The sequence below is a fragment of the Colletotrichum higginsianum genome (assembly GCF_001672515.1).
Source record: "Colletotrichum higginsianum IMI 349063 chromosome 7 map unlocalized unitig_7, whole genome shotgun sequence".
NCBI lineage: Eukaryota > Fungi > Ascomycota > Sordariomycetes > Glomerellales > Glomerellaceae > Colletotrichum > Colletotrichum higginsianum.
This window is the reverse complement of record NW_017263917.1, coordinates 33,377-49,625: the sequence shown is the minus strand read 5'-3', so window position 1 is coordinate 49,625 and position 16,249 is coordinate 33,377. Positions and strand designations below refer to the sequence as shown.

The following is a 16,249-nucleotide window of genomic DNA, read 5'->3' as shown; positions in this document are numbered from 1 at the left end:
GTTCGGCCGTCCGACGTTAGACCACGGCGTGGACTCCGTGTGGTGACGGTGCAAAGGGGGGGCAGCGGCTCCCAGGAAGGAACGGATGAACGATAGTGGACTCGGCACCGCGAAGGGGGCAGCCGTGATATTATTTCCCATTTCTCAACATATCTCGTCCGTCGTCCTTTTCTCGTCATCATCATACAGCCGTGAGCATCCCAATCAACCAACCCCTTTTGCACCCACTCCCGAACCGGGAGGGAGACTAACACCATAATCAAAGCCTCTTAAGTAAGGAAAAGATTAGAAAAAGAAGGGAGAAAAACGCCTATAAGATGCCATTCGCGCCAAGGAAACCCTTGCGCTTCGCCATGAAGAACTCCTCCGTCACTTGGGTGCTCATAAAATCAATCCTCGTTCCTCGGGCGACGCGGTTGTCGCGCGGGTCTCGTGTTCAAGCGTATATCGCTGGGCGCATGAGCCTGGGGTGTTGGTAAAGGCATAGAAAGGAAGAAATAAGACCACAAGAAAATGAACAAAAATGGTGGAATGTATATGCACGGCCCCGAGTTATCGACATCCCAATGCGGTATATGCGTTGCAGCCAGCGCCGGCAAGACGGCCAACACGCTCGCGTCCGTCATGATGTAGCAAAGACTTGGTAGGCCATGACCATGATCCACAGCAGGAAGAGCGCGCCGACGAGCGCAAAGGCGAAGACGGCCTGCCACGCTTGACCTAGACCCCGCGCAGTCAGCATGCAGGGTTTCCCATCACGGAGAGAACGAGGAGAACGACCAGCGTGGGCGGGAGGCGGGAGGGGGAGACAACTCACATATGCTCCTCTGCTGCAGCCAGGCGAGGGTGTCGAGGCTCTGGCCGGTGGGGTTGCGGTTGAAGACGGCGAGGTTGCAATTGCTCGAGACGGAGCCGTCGGGCCCCCAGAGCTGGATGCTGACGACGACGAGGCCGACGAACCAGAGGATGAAGAGGATGAAGGCGCCGATCATGACGATGGCCGGGAGGAGGCGGCGCTGGTAGACGAGCCAGAGCAGGAGGCCGATGAAGAGGACGACGAGGGAGGCAACGGTGATGTAGTAGGGGAAGTACCTGTTGGGGAATTGTCATGTCAGTTGGTTGATGGCCTCGAACACGGAACAGACGAGGACCAGCGGGCGGACGTACCATGGGATCGGCAGCAGGAGCTGCTGCTGAATGTCGATGAAGGAGGCGAAGACGCCGATGATGAGGCATGAGGCGGCGAGCATGACGAGGATCCAGAGGTTCAGCTGGATGCCGGGCCACTGGTAGCGGTGGACGCGCTCGACGACGCGCCTCTCGTAGAGGGAGCTGCCCGTGACGGTGGAGGCCACCATGATGGGCGGGCTGCGCTGTGGGGGGAGGGGCGTGTCGGTGGTTTGACTGTAGCAAGATGAGCGCGGGATGAAGATGCTCAATCGTGGTCGTGGTCGTGGGTGTCAATCGATTAAGGTGGAAGACGGTCGAATGAGGTCGTCGCGGGCGGTGGTTCAATTGCCGTTCCAGCCAATTCGCCCAAGGCGGCGCGGGGGGAGGAGGCGGGGGAGAGGCTGCAGAGGATGGAAGTCGGAAGAAGGGCGCGATAAGACCGGGCCCGGCTGGGATGCGCTAGGGAAAGAGAGAGAGAGAGAGAGAGAGAGAGTACGGGACCGAACGAGCACCCAGTGAAGGAAGTAAAGAGAGACGTAGACAAGTGCAAGGCTGGGGGCAGGAGGAGGAGGAAGAAGAAGAAGAGGCTATCGCCGCGGGGCGTCCGACCGTCGCAACCCGAGATAATGTGCAGGCGTCGGGCGCTGAAGGATTTCGAGGCGCGCAGTTCGTTCGTTCAGGCTAGCAACAGTGGCACAACGCAGGTACCTGGGCCAGCAGCGACGGTGACGCTAACGGCTGGGACTGGACGGTTGGTGAAAGGCTGGGCGGCTGGTTGGGTTGGTGTTGTTGCTGGGTGGTGTTGCTGGTAGCCTCTGATTTGAGGCCGAGGGGATTTCGACTCGACTCGACTCGACTCGAGCGACTTTGGATGACAGCAGCGGTGATGATGCAGGTTTACCGTCTTGTCTTGTCTGGTCTTGGCTCGAGGCGGTTTGGCGTGTGCCACGTCAAGAGTCGCCAGATGCGATGATGCTGCGTTGCTGCAGACACCCTTGTCCCGGCTTTCCTTGTTCTCCGCGCGAGATCTGGCGCCGTCGGGCTGCGATGAGTGTCGGCCCGGGAGAGGGGGAAGGAAGAGGGAAGAGTGACAGTCAAACGGTGGTTCGCTCGATCAGAAGAGTCGAATGTTCGGGTGTCTTGGGGTTTTGTGAGTCTTTAAATTGATGGTCGTCCGGGGTGGATGGTCCGGCGAGGCGACAGTGGTGACAGTGGTGAACAATACCACAGATGAACGTGTTGAAATGGCCGGTGAACCGGGATGATGAGAGTGGGTGGGCTATCGGTGCAAACCCTCCGAAGAAGGAATTGAGATCGTTGCTCCAGGTTGCGAAAAAAGATCTATCTCTTGGAAAGCGCGTAGTGAGATCGGTTCACGAAGTAAATAAAAAACCTCACGGTCAAACCAAGGTCTCCCACGCCCCTGCCTTCCCCGGTGGCTGGGCGAAATAGCTCTCCCCCCCAATCGTCGCGAAAAGGAAAAAAAAGAAAATGGCGATGGCTGGGGGCGAGAAATCCCCGCTAACCGATTCGCCGCACTCGCTGCGGCGGGCGGACCTGCAGTGGAGCCCGCATTCTTCGCGCTGCTGTCAGGGCACCCGCACCCGCGCCCGCGCCCGGTTCCGGCTCGCCGACCCGCAAACACCTGTTGATTCCCTCCCCCGCTGTCTCCTCCCCCACTCACCGCCGGGACGCACCCGAGCCGCACGGGGGCTGCCGCCTGGCCTTTCGTCACCGCTCCTTCGACACGTGTCAGTAAGCTGTCGCAGACGTGCAGAAACCCGCCCGTCCCCTTGGACCTGCAGAATACGAATGGTATCTGTCGGCGAGAGCGGGGAGTAGAAGGGGCTAAAAATGATCATTTGCTTTGGTATTATTCATCGTCGTCTCTTGGGACCGCCGTCGTCCTATCTCGGACGGGCGGCCCCCGTGGCTGAAGCCCATCTATTATTCCCCGCCGTTCCATGCAGTCCCGGACCATGCGCCGAATCGAATCGAACCCGCCTCCGCCCTGCCGTTGTCTCTTGTGATATGCTTTCCCCCGTCCTTTCTTTCCCTTACGAGATGCAGTGTTTCCCAATCATCTTTTTTTTTTCTCCGTCCTCCCCTCTCACTAATACCCACTTGCCTCCCCCTTGTTATTCCTTTCTCAGAACCGACCTCACAGCAGCGACTCGCCCAGGGCGCAGCGCACCAGCGAGCAGCCGGCGCGTACCGTCTCGGACGCGGCGCCCTCCTGGTCGGCCGCCAGCGACGGGTTGACCTCGACAAGGTCGAGCGCCACGAGGCTGCCCGTCTCGTGCACGCACTCGCAGATGTAGTCGCCCTCGCGCAGCGTCAGGCCGCCGCGCACCGGCGTGCCCGTCGACGGCGCCCACATGGGGTCGAGGGCGTCGACGTCGAACGAGAGGTGGATCGGCGTGTCGCTGCCGATGTGCGCGAGCGCCATCTCCATGACGCGGCCGATGCCGTACCTGGTTGGTCGGTCGTGTCAGCAAAACAGATGCAGGCAGGCAGGCAGGGAGAGAGAGAGAGAGAGAGAAAGAGAAAGAGAGAGAGAGAGAGGGAGAGATGTGAAGACGGACGAAAACGGAGGACACCCACCGGTCAATGTCAAACATGCTAAAAGCCTTGATGCCGTTTTCGCGCAGGATGCGCTTCTCGCCGGGGTCGACGTCGCGCAGGCCAATGTAGACGAGCTTCTTGAGGCTCAGCATGTGCTCGTCCTGGAGCCAGCCAAAGTACTCGGGGCGCTTCTCCTTGGCGAGGCCCGTGACGAAGGCGACGGGCATGCCGTGGATGTTGCCGCTGTCGCTCGTCTCGGGGGTGTTGATGTCGGCGTGGGCGTCGACCCAGATGACGGCGATCTCGCGGCCGAGGCGCTCGCGCGTGGCCTTTGCGGAGCCGGCGATGGTGCCGATGGCGATGCTGTGGTCGCCGCCGAGGGTCAGGGTCAGGCGGCCGAGGCGCGACTGCTGGTAGACCTGGTCGGCGATGCGCTGGGTGACGGACGAGACGGCCTTGGGGTTCTTCATGTTGCGGAAGGGCGGGTCGTCGGCTGGCACGAGGTCGGTGTAGAGGTGCACCTCGTCGTCGCCGTGCAGCCGGTAGCCGAGCTCGTCGCGCAGCTGGGTCAGCAGGCCTGACTCGATGAGGGCCTTGGGCGCAGCGTCTACGCCCTGCTTGCACTAAGGGGGGGAAGGAAGAGGGTCTGTCAGCTTGCCATTGGGAGTAATGGCGCGGGTGAGATGTGGATGGAAGGGCTTGGCCCGGCTTACCTGTCCGCCGGAGAAGCCGACGGCGACGACGCCGAGGTCCTCAGGGTCGCTGAGGAACTTGGACTTGACCATGGAGGTGTGCATGGCTGCGAGGTGCTCCCAGTATGCGTAAAGAGAGGAAGTGGATGGGGGTGGGTGAGCGGGTTGAGAGCTGACGAGCGACCGACTTGGATCAAGACGCAAGAGAGAGAGTGGTAAGGTTGTAAGAGGATGAAGGAGCAAGAGGGAAGAAGCTGACGAGAGGATTGTGGGAGCTGAGGAGGAGAAGAGGAAGGAAGACGAGGAGCAGGATGGAGAGAAGATGGACGAAAACGGGGTGGGCGATCAAGGTATAAAGCCTTTTTTCTTCTCTTCCCTTCCCCTTCTGTCCGGGAAGGACGACGTGGAGGATGAGGACGAGAAGCAAAACCAAAACCAGAGCCAGGACCAGGACCAGGACCAGGACCAGGAGTGTCGGCCTGCTAGTGCCGGAAGTTGGGATGGATGGAGCTCGAAGCCAATGAGAACAGCCAATGCCCCCCCCTCCAAAGGCATCTCGGAGAGGACGAGGGCGGCCGGGGCGTGACTCGGTTCGTGGCGGTTGCGGAGGGGAGAGGAGGGAGAGAGACAGAATGGAGAGATGCTCGAAGCGTCGATGCGCATTCCGGTGTATGGCGGGGTCTTTTGGTCCTTCGGGGGGCGGGGTTGTTTTTCTAGCTTTTTAGCTGTCTTTCCCCTTTTACTTTCCCCTTTTCTTCGTCGTCCTTTTGCTCGCCCTTTTTCCGTCTCTTATTATCCTTATCCTGCTCGTTTTATCTGATGCCTGTTCTCCAAGAAAAAGCTACCGTCCTCAACGTATCTGTCCATCGTCAACGACACCACAGGCTAAACAGAAAGCAACACTTCAGGACCGGCGACGCGAGACAGCCCTCCCACCAGCGTTCCAGGCCTGTGGACCCCCTGACCATGGTTGGTGGTGCCCACCGCGGGTAGACCTGCACTTAGGGGAACATCAGTGGATCCCCCCTCCCCCCCCCGAAAGCCTCCGAGTCACCGCGACCGTCACTCAACGCTCGCAGCCCCGCGGCGCACCATCGGCGTGGGTCCCGCCGCTGGAGCACCTGCACTTAGGGGTCTGGCGCCCTTCGGACCTGTGCCACTTAACGGCAGGTGGGGACACACTGGACACCTACGCTGGATGACGCCGCCGCAACACGGGCGGGCGAGGCAATTATCAATTATTTAAAGGGGCCCGTCCGCCCGCCCCGCGAAGTCGCCGTGATCCCTAATGGCAGGGCGACCCGAAGTCCATTACGCTTGAGCAACTCGGGCAGGACGAGTTTTTTTTTGTCCCCCTTCCCTTTTCCTCTCTCTCTTTCTCTTTGGGTTTTCTGTTGAGGGAAGGGCAGACAGGATCCCGGTTGGGACATCCGACACACACACCCCTTCCCCCTTCACCACCACGGCGGCCTCCTCGTCTTGTTTCTCTCTTGGTTCATCGTTGTTGGTTCTTGTCCCGATTCTACGGTGGAAAGTGTCGGTTTTTCGAGGTTCGGCGCTTTTCACCCTCTCCACATCACGTGGCTTCGCCTTATCACCACCCGCCTTATCGGTTATCGGGCTTCGGCAACCATCCTCGACAAACGGTGGCAGGCGTGGCAGATGTCGACAAGTGGCCCGTTTTGAGGCCCTCCAACCCACCCATCCACCCACACCCAGACTCGACCAACGACCTTGCTAAACCCACACTTCCATGCACCTCGTCTCATCCGCCCTCTGCGCGCTGTCGCTGTCTGCGCTCTTCCCCCTCGATATCACCATCTGACCAACTGCTCTCGTATCCCCCCCTGGTTTCTATTATCAATCGGCCTTAGCAACATTTCCGGTCTCGTGATCGGTTTCTTATCCTCAGCTTTCTACGATCCTCGTCTCCCGGCGCAACCCGGACCAACACAAACTCCCTCCGCCGCAGCGCACGAGAAACCACCACCACCACCACCACCACCCCTCCGAGACTCCCTCTCGGCATTTGACTTTCGAACTTCGGTCCTCGGTCCACCCCGTGAGCAACCAAGGTTCCTCCCTGCCCTTACGTAAAAGCAATCACCTCCTCAAGTCTCGGAACGGTATTACCATCGCGTAATGGCCGAAGTCGATCCCACGACGTCTTGACTCGTGCCAACGGTGATCGCGGCCATATGACCTCATATTTCCCACAGGACGTGACAACCCCGACATGAAGCAAGCGCATCGGATCGCGATCCCGATATGGAACGAGGGGGGGGGGGGGGGGGGGAGAGGAGGGGCCGACACGGATTTCCGATGCCGCGCTTGCGCTCCGAGGCGGCTTTGCTCGGCTTCTAGCGGTATTCTCCGCCCGCGGACGCTGCTCCGAGCCGGGCGAAGCCGTAAGTAAAACTAGACGGTGAACGCCCAACGGACATGTAACGATGTGACGAGGTGACAAATGTCCCAAGGAAACTCACGACAGCCTGCCTCACTTGACACTTGGCACTCGCCTGTGACCGTGACCGTGACCATATGACATGTGTGCTAAGAGGATGAATCTTGCTAACTTTTGTTGTTTGTACACCGGTACAATATGCTGAACGATGGTGATGATGATTCTACCTTCCTCTTCCGAGAGGGCCCCCCTTTCTCCCAATGGTATCCGTGGACGACGTTCGCAGACGACGTTCGTATGCATAGAGAAGGAGAAAAAAACAGTAAACCTCGCGTGCCTCCGCGAAACGCCAATAACGCCCTCGCCTCCTATTGTGCCTTTGTCCCGAGATCTCGCTGCTCCCCTAGGAAGCCTTGATTACTTCGGTCCCTTCAACTCGACGTCTGTGCCGCCAGTAAATCGTCCACCCAGCCCATCCGCTCGCGCCTCTCATCCGTCACGCGCGCGTACTCGAGCAGCAGCCGCAGTGTGTAGATCTGCATGTCCTCCTTGCGCAGCGCCTTCTCCGCCCACGCCTTGCCGTCCGCGGCGATCCGCTCCGCCTCGGCATCGTGCCCGGGCCTCTCATCGCCGTACCCCAGGAAATAGTCCATGATGCCGTAGTAGTCGCCGAAGCGGTTGTCCATCGGCACGAAGTGTTTCCACGCGACGAGGCGGCTGTCATGCCACTCGCGCCACAGCGTTGCCTTGATCGGCAGGCTCGTGCTGCCGAGGAACGCGAGGTACCGGCCCGAGAAGCTGTTGCCGTCGATATCGGGCAGGTATTTCGCGTCGTACATCTTGGCAAGCTTGACGCCTTCGGTGAGGTTGTAGTAAGGGCTTGTGTAGTTGCACAAACCGGCCTCGCCCTCTGGCTCGCACATGAGGTCCGTGAAGCCGACGTTGGCCCACGACCGCACCCAATCGCTGAGCCCGCCGACGGCCTGCGCCGCGATGTTGTACAGCTTGTCTGGCAGCGAGAAGTTGATGACGGTGTCCGCCGCCCCGCCGCCCTCGTTGTCCTCCTCGGCGGCGGCGATCTTGGTGGCGTTGTTCATGGCGACGAAGCGGTGCCGCTGGAAGCCGGGCCAGTTGGTTTCGCGGTTGCGGCCGCCCGTGGCGACGCCGCGCCAGAGCACTGCGTCCTTCTTCTTGGCCCAGGGCCCGCCGTGTTGGCCGCCGCCAGTGAAGCGCTCCTCCTCGGTCCAGTACATGGCGGCGGGCAGAAGAATCTCGTTGTTGACGGCCAGCTTGGAGCCGCCGAAAATGGGGAACAGCACGGGGGTGGCCGAGGTGCTGAGGGGCTCGATGAAGATGCCGTTGAGGCCCTGTAGGTCGGGCTGGTGGCATAGCTGGGTCGAGAGGGTGTAGTTGGCGACGTAGCCGTCGCGCATGTGCGGCTTGGCGTACTTGTTGGAGATGGCCGGTGGGCGGTCGAACGTGGTTTGCGTCTTGGCCAGGCGGGCGGGGCTGTCCGGGGGGCAGCCGCGGCGGGCGATGAGCCAGAATTGTTCTAAAAAACGGTCGACAGATTAGAGTTGATTCACTTTACGGTGCTAGACAGGAAGGGGGTGGGGGGTGGATGAAAGACATTGGGGAAGGGAAGGGCGGAAAGGGAGGGGCAGAAGCAACATACTCGTTACTTTGTCCCAGTGCTTGCTCTGAACCTTGACGTTCCGGTCAAGCTCCTTTTTGTTGCTGGGCAGGGCCTGGAATGTGTTCATGACGTTTTTGGGTTCGGGCATGGTGTGGGTCAGGGCGGCATCGCGCAGGTACTGCTCCATGTCCTCGTAAGGCACGACCATGCGCGGCTCGTCCATGGGGTTCAGGGCGATGTCCATGTCCGGCAGCAGGTGCTCGATGGTCTGGAGCATGTTGGTCCAGTGGACGGTCCAGAACCACTCGCTGATGCGGGTGGCGCGGCCCTTGCGGACCTGGATGACCATCTCCCACTCGGCGGCCTCCTTGCGGATGCGCGAGGGCTCGACGCCCCAGAAGGGCTGCAGGTCGTGGTAGATCTGGTCGAAGAAGTCCTCGACGATGACGGCGCGGCGGTCCTGGGCGAACTGGAACCAGGCGTCGAAGCCGGGGGGCGGGTGGCGGCCACGGCGGTCGCGGTAGGCCTTTGCGGCGGCGGTCAGGGTCTTGGACTCCTTTGCCAGCATGTTGCGGAATGTGTCGTCCGCGTCGCGGATGAGAGTATCGATGGGGTGCTCTTTAGACGATGAGGAGGGGGAGGCATTGTCGCTGTCGTTGTCGGTGTATTTTGGATCTTCCGGGGTGTACTTGGACGGTGGTACCGGCGTCGACTCGGGGAGGGGGATGGGCTTCTCGGCGCCGTCGGCGGCGTGGACGGGGGGCGGGACGACGGGGCCAGGGCTCTGGGGCGTCTGCTCGGGCTTGTCCAAGGGGGGGAGCTGTGTCGATGCTGCTCGTGGGTATCTCGGGTCGAAGTAGTAGAAGAGGGCAACGACGAAGACGACGAAGGCGGCGTAGCGCAGGAAGCTCGAGGGCCGCCGGGGCTGGAACGAGGGCGGCAGCAGCTTGACCATGGTGGACGGTCGCGAGAGGTCTGTCGCTGGTCGAAATCGAAGGGGAAGCGCGAGGGAAGGGGGGAGATTGGACCTGGCGGCCGGCTCAGCCAGGCCAATTCAGGTTGCGACGAGCAATGGCGGATGAGGGGGTGCGGCTTCGACGCGCGCAGAGAGCGGTGGTGAGGGCAAGTGGTTCGAGTCGGAGAGAGGAGAGAGAGCAATGGCTCGTGTCGAAGAGGGGAGCTATCGTTGAGTCGCGAGTCGAGCTCACAAGTCAGAGGCTCGATATGAGAAAGATGAGAGACGACACCGGACGCTGCAGGATGAGTGTGAGGATGAGGCCAAGGTCGAAGGAAATGTTGGAGATGGGACCGTAAGTTGTGGAGGATTGGGACGAAAAGGAAAGCAAGACGACAGAAAGCTTGGCTGCGTGGATAGAGGAGATGGGAAATGGAGATGGAAATGGAGATGGAGGGACAAGAAGGGGAGCGAGCGATATGAGAGGCCAAGATGGACTGACAGGGGGGAGCCCAGGATGAATTGATGGATTGATGGAGGGATGCAGGGGTGAGAGAGAAGGCGGCTCGTTCGCTAGAGAAGCGGCGGCGGGTGTTGGGGCGATGGATCCAGGGTCGAGGATGCGGGAAGTAGAAAAGTACAGCAAAGTTTTGGTAGATGAAGAGAGGGCAGAGCGCAAAGTGGGATGGGCAGGCGTGGATATGCTGATCGGAGGGCGGACCGTGTACTGTACTTGTTGTTTGGTAGTGGTAGAGGTGGAGGGGGTGGAGGGGGTGGTGGTGACGATGATGATGAAGAAGAGGAAGAGGAAGATGATGACGATAATAATTGGTCAGGGACGGGGACGAGGCGAAACGGGCGGGATAGAGGCACAGCGGCACACGGCAGTACGGTAAGTGGACCAGGCAGTAGGTAGGTAAGTAGGTAGATACAGAGTTTACGAAGGTTTATAGGTAGTCGTATAGTATACGAAGTACCGAACAGGAAGAGAGAGAGAGAGAGAGAAAAAAGAGAGAACGAGGAAGATGAGGATGAGGAGGAAGATCCGGATCAGGAGAATGAGGACTACGACTTCGGACTACGGACTGCGACTACGACGACGACGAAGGTTGGGTGGAGAAGATGACGCCCAAGCCGGTTTCAAATGAGCGTAGGCTTCCAAGGATCTTGCTTCGTCTTAATCCAGTCCTGCTGCGTCCTGCTTTGTCTTTGCTTTGTCTCTGCGGGCTGCTCCTCCTTGCAGCCGGTCTCTCGCGGAGGAGGGTTTACCTGTACAGGTAGGTAGGTAGGCAGGTACAGTAGGTACAGAGAGTTTGGTTTGGTCTACCTGTAGAAACCTGTACACGCAAACTCGAGGTCTGAATGCCGTTTGCCGTGTTGGGCAAGGTTTAAGTCCAAGATCAAGATCAAGCTGGCAGGAAATAGAGTTTAAGGGACAAAAAGGGGTTGTGTGTTTTTTTACTGGGGTTTTTTTCTTTCTTTCTTCAATTAATAGATGACACTCCGTCCACTTTGGTGACAAGTCCCGTCCCGGATACAGCACACCAGCCACTAACAGCCGCTAGCAACCACCAACCAGCTAAATATGTGCCTCGGAACATGATAAAAAATGAGAAGAAGCAGAAGAAAAAAATAGTCTAGACAAGAAAATGGGCCTACCTACGCAGGGAAACGCCGCAAGGGGGGGCCGGTCGGCCAGCCAGGCCAACAAAGACGTAGAAACAAAGGGGTCCCATTGTCACCGGCGTTTTCTGGTCCGTTTGGCGCCGAGTTGGCGGTTCCTAGGAAGCCATAGAGCGCTAAACAGGACACAAGTCAAGTCTGTCAGGGGGCGCGGGCGTGGGCGCGGGCTGACACGCTGAGGTAAGACAGGTAGGTACCTTGACCCAGTGCTAGATTGCCGTGTCTCACAAGTACCGGTATACAATGACCGGCGCTAGGGTAGGTAGGGGCTCACGATGCTGGCGCTCGGCACTGAGAGCTAGTGGTTTTCTGGTTCTCTCCCCCCTGAGTCTCCTCCCCGACAAGTCTCATCTCACTGCTCAGCTGTGCTAATACACAATCTCACTCGCTGTCTCTTTCAGTCTCACTCACTCACTCACTCCCTACCTCACTCATAGCCACCCTCGCCTTCTACCTCACCCAACAAACAAGAACATCAACATCAACATTAACATCACCAGTTCCGCACTCTGTCGTCTGTCGTCGTCCGTCGTCCGTCGTCCACACCGCAACGTGGCCTCTCTACCCGTGCCGGCGCCATACGTACGTGTGTACCCACCTCGCTCACCTCAAATCACCCATCATCTCTCACAGATGACCGGCCTTGGCTTGTGTGGCTGTGGGGGGGAGTTCCGCGGCCGGCCGCCCATCAAACGGGGTCTCGACAGCTGGAGAATGCAACACTGCTTGAAGAGCCGAGATTCGGATGCACTGCCAGTCCCCGTCATTCTCCATAAGTTCTCCATTCATTTCCCATCGTCTCGAAACCACGCGGGCCATGTCTCGAATTCCATCCAACTGTCAGTCAAGTGTTGCATAACTATATATACACACGTAGGTACAGTGTGTGTGCGGATACGCAACATAACATGCTACAGAAGCCTGCGACAACCAAACAACCCATCGCCCCCCCCTCAGATTCCCCATTTGTCTGCGCGGGCACCTCGTCAATCTGTTTCCTCGCCCCAAATTGCGATTGCCCCAGATTGACATTGACATGCACGTCTCCTCTGTCCCTGTCTGTGCCCCCCTGCCTGTGCCCCGTGACGGTGTCGTCATCGCCGTCTATCCGCCCGTTGCTTTCCTTGTGTTTCTGTGTGTGTAGTGAAGTGTAGATCCGACGCAGCTCGGCGTCTGCTCTTTTCTCCGTCCCATCCAGCCATCCCCGGTCTCGCCGTCGATCAACCATCTCTGGAACAGCTCTACAGCCTCCTCTGGGATGTGGGTGTACTCACTGGGACGAGACCCCCCGGGACCCTGATTTCGGCGCGCATCAATCTGATTAGATGCGTGCATACCGTAGATGCGTCCCCTCTTTTCTCGCTTCCTCTCCCACCCCCCTCAGCCGGCTTACTCACGCCCTCTTCCCGTCGTGGCCGCTAACCGCATGCGACACCGCGCCGTACACTGTCCAAGGCGGCCAGACTCAAGGCCGGGGAGCCAAGGGGCCGTCGGGTCCCCGCAGACGGACACACCACATGTACGGATAACACATGAAAGACCACGCATGATGACACCGCCTCTCCTTCAGCAAACGGTCGCCCGCCCGGAAACGAGGTTGCCCTCATCTTCCACGTCCCGACTTGGACTGGCTCACCGTCGAACCCCGCCCGGCCTCCGCCATGGAATGCGGCATGCCACAAACTACTCTCCCTTTGTACACGCCCCCTTGAGGGCATCTCTTACTATGTATTCGTACTGTAATACCAACACGTAATCTTACATATTTACATATACACACAACCGCATACACGCACATACACATGTACACATACACTTAAACATACACCCCATACATATACAGTCATGGCCCTTACGACAACATCGAGTCGGCCGAGAAGCTGCTGCCGGCCCCGGTGTTCTCGTCATCGGCATACTCGACGTCTTCCGCTATCCGCCCAATCAGCTCCTCGTACGACGGCCGGAACGGCCACGACATGAAGGCCTCGAGCAGCTCCATCCACTGCCTCTCGTTGAGCAGCCGCACGGTCAGCTCACTGTGCCCCTCCCCCGGCATCCCGCCCCCTTTCGGGTCCCGCAGGCTCGGGCACCGCGGCAGGATCCACTCCACCGCCCCGGGCCAGATGCGCGCCACCGCCTTGCTGACCGGGTCCATGCCCGACATGAGCATAGATTGCAGCAGCAGCTCGAAGATGTCGCCCGCCCGCGACGTGCCGGGCCCCTTCTGCCGCAGCAGCGGGTGGATCGGCTTGGGCTGGATGTCGAGCAGCGTGCACTCGACGTTGGGGAAGAACTCGTCCGCCCGCACCGCCAGCGGGTCGTACGCCCGCCGGTCCCAGTGCAGCGCCGGCGGGTCCTGCAGGAACAGGTGCAGGTTGTCGCGGACGATCCGGAAGTCGCTCAAGTGGTTCTTGCCGAGCGCCCCGACCTCCTCGTTCCACTCCGAGATGCTCGCCTCGAGCTCGCCGTCCTTGAGCGCGCCCGACTGCCGCAGCTCCCCGATCCTCCGCAGCTCCGTCAAGAGCCTCAGGTACGTCGTGGACCCCTGCGCCAGCTGGTCCTTCTGGTGCCGGAGCACCATGAGCCGGTTCCACTCCTTGGACGCTCTGGTCTTCATGGACGAGTCCGGCGGCACGAACTTGCCCTCCTGCAGCCCCTTTTCGAGCGCGTCGAGCTCTGCGAGGAACGGCCGCACGATCATCGGCGGCTGCACGCCCGCCTGGGGCGCCTTTACGCGAACCGCGTCGTGCCGCTGCTGCTCCTCCCGGAGCAGCCGCCTGAGCTCGTGCTCCCGCCCCTCGGGGATCGTCGGGCCCGCCTCCTCCATCCGCTCCGCCACGGCCCTGGCGGCGTCCAACTCGATCCACCGGTCACGCACGAACCAGGCCGACTCGTTGCTCTCCACCTTGGCGTCCCTGCTGGCGACCTCGGTGATCCACTCGCACGAGAGCTCGCCCTCGATGCCCATCTTCCTCCTCTCCTGCATGTTCCTGGGCAGCAGCCTGCGCGGCTCCTCGGGGCCCACCCAGACGAGCATGCGCACGAGGCCGTACCGCTGGAACAGCGAGCTGGTGCGGATGCTGTTGAGCAGCTGGTACATGACGAGCTGCGTCACCGATTCGAACAGGCGATACCGCTTCTTCGGGTGGTACGACAGGTTCGCCGTCACGAGCAGCGTGTCGTTGCGCTCCGGCGCGGCGGCGGGCCCGCTCGGCTGAGCCGCCTGGGTCTGGCCCTCGAGCCGCTCCAGCACGTCGCTGAGCTCCTTCCACACGATGCCCGACTGCTTCAGCAGCTGCGTGTTCGGCCGGTCGAGGAGGGGCTGGAGGAAGGGCGCGTAGAGATCGGCGTCGGGCTCCATGAGGGTGTGCGACCGCGGTTCGAGGAAGTCGTGCAGCTGGCGGCTCCAGAGGCCGACGCCCGGGTTGATGTCGATGAGGTCGCAGCCGCGGTGCCGTTCGAGCGACGGGCCGACGTACTTGATAATGTCATCTGGTCGAGACAGAAGTTAGTTTCCAAGAATCTACAAAAGAGGGGACCCCCCCTCCCCGGGGAGGGAAGTCTGTTGTATGCGTACCGCACAGCTTCTCGCTGACAACGTTGACGCGCGCCTTGTCGCCGACGGGCTTCTTGGGCTTTTTCCCCTTTGTCGCCCCCTTTTCCTTCAGAGCCTTTTCGGCTTTTGACAGCTTCAACGTATCTCCCGATGTCCGCCATACGCCCGTCGCGGCGAGTTCCTTTGCCGTTTCTGTCGACGTCTTGAGGATTGCCCTGCTGATCCTCGTTGCGGTCGGTGCCTTCTTCGCCATCGTCCGCGTCAGGAGACGGCGCATGGGGAGAGGCCTTTCCCACGCATGGCGGAGACCAAACATAAGAGTTATGCTATGTTGGGTTTAGGGTGTGGGTCGTTGGCAATTGCGAGTCTGGAAGTTGTTGTTGTACCTGTATTCTTGTTCTTGTTCATGTATTTGAAAAGCTGCAAATGCAACGATTCCGTCCGAGTCGCAAAGGTTCTGCCGGGCTTCACCGCCGTTCACCCCGGATCCACCCCCGACTATCGATAAGACCCTTCGGGATGGTGGGGCCGGTCGTCCGGCGGGGGGTGGAGGGATGGGCCCGCCGGACAGAAAGCCCAAAGATATGTCATTCATGAGATATTTTTCCATTATGCTTTGCCGTTGTGACGCCCCTATCGGACAATTTTCCTTGCTTTTCTCATCAAGTCCACTCCTCAAAAGCCCATCTCCCCCTTCCTCCATGTATATCTGTTCACTATCACCGCTCTAACATGCACATATCGCATCTTCGCATTAAGAACTTGGACCCTGGCCCAGCATCGTTAGAACGCTGTCGGCACTCACGACTTCAGCAAACTCCCCCTCTAGACTGGCCAAGTGGACAGCATGTACTGTCTTGCCGTTGTACCCGCCCCTCTCGAACGTGGCGATGGCGTCGCGGACGAGAACGACCCTATGCACGCCGTGCTCGTTGCCGTTAGGCCCGCTGTCATCCCCTAAGACCTGCAGTTTGGCTGCCATCCTTGTTGTAGTTGTTAGATTAGCAAGGGTAACTGTAATAACTCCGTGTGAAATAAAGTGTAATTTATAAGCTAGTTGTGCAATATGCTACCTTTTACATCCCTACTACCTACTTCTGCCTATTTTACTTTTCTACTAAGACTACTAACCTCTACAGCTCCTTAAGGAACCTAGTATACTTTATTTTAAAGAGTTAATTAATTTTAGCTTAGTTTTACCCTATTAAGAGCTTACTAGCTATTTTATTAAAGAATTTCTTAATATTATTAGCCTTTTTCTTCTAAGCCTTAAGAAAGTAGTATTAGAATTAAGTAATAAAAATAGCTATATAGTAGGGGATATAATGCACTTTAATTAGGCTTATTTATTTATAGTAATAGAAGTAATACTTAAGGCTGTAGAGATTAATATTTTTACTCTAGTTAGGCTTGCAGATAGTATATATAGTATTAATATAGAAGGGGTTAAATTTAGCTATTTTAATTTTATAGGCAATTTAGTATATTTTTAAAAAAGGATTCCTAAAGCTATCTAATAGTAGATTAAGCCTGCATTTTATACCTCTATTATTACTTTTAGAAGTTATTCCTAACTTTCTATAAATTA

General features: G+C 58.6%; 4 protein-coding genes across 4 annotated transcripts; all 4 read right to left on the bottom strand.

Moving 5' to 3' along the window:
- Nucleotides 1–622: 622 nt before the first annotated feature.
- Nucleotides 623–1,358, bottom strand: CH63R_09702 (uncharacterized protein; the record flags this gene model as incomplete). Its single annotated transcript, XM_018304676.1, has 3 exons — nt 623–720; nt 818–1,092; nt 1,168–1,358. 3 exons carry the CDS (start codon nt 1,356–1,358, stop codon nt 623–625), a joined length of 564 nt encoding a protein of 187 aa, XP_018154100.1.
- Nucleotides 1,359–3,331: 1,973 nt separating this feature from the next.
- Nucleotides 3,332–4,532, bottom strand: CH63R_09701 (Arginase; the record flags this gene model as incomplete). Its single annotated transcript, XM_018304675.1, has 3 exons — nt 3,332–3,644; nt 3,775–4,358; nt 4,449–4,532. 3 exons carry the CDS (start codon nt 4,530–4,532, stop codon nt 3,332–3,334), a joined length of 981 nt encoding a protein of 326 aa, XP_018154099.1.
- Nucleotides 4,533–7,262: 2,730 nt separating this feature from the next.
- On the bottom strand, nt 7,263–9,422 carry CH63R_09700 (Capsular associated protein; the record flags this gene model as incomplete). Its single annotated transcript, XM_018304674.1, has 2 exons — nt 7,263–8,383; nt 8,507–9,422. 2 exons carry the CDS (start codon nt 9,420–9,422, stop codon nt 7,263–7,265), a joined length of 2,037 nt encoding a protein of 678 aa, XP_018154098.1.
- A 3,535-nt stretch (nt 9,423–12,957) lies between these two features.
- CH63R_09699 (uncharacterized protein) lies at nt 12,958–14,938 on the bottom strand (the record flags this gene model as incomplete). Its single annotated transcript, XM_018304673.1, has 2 exons — nt 12,958–14,597; nt 14,683–14,938. The coding sequence occupies 2 exons, from the start codon at nt 14,936–14,938 to the stop codon at nt 12,958–12,960; spliced, it is 1,896 nt and encodes a 631-aa protein (XP_018154097.1).
- Nucleotides 14,939–16,249: the final 1,311 nt, after the last annotated feature.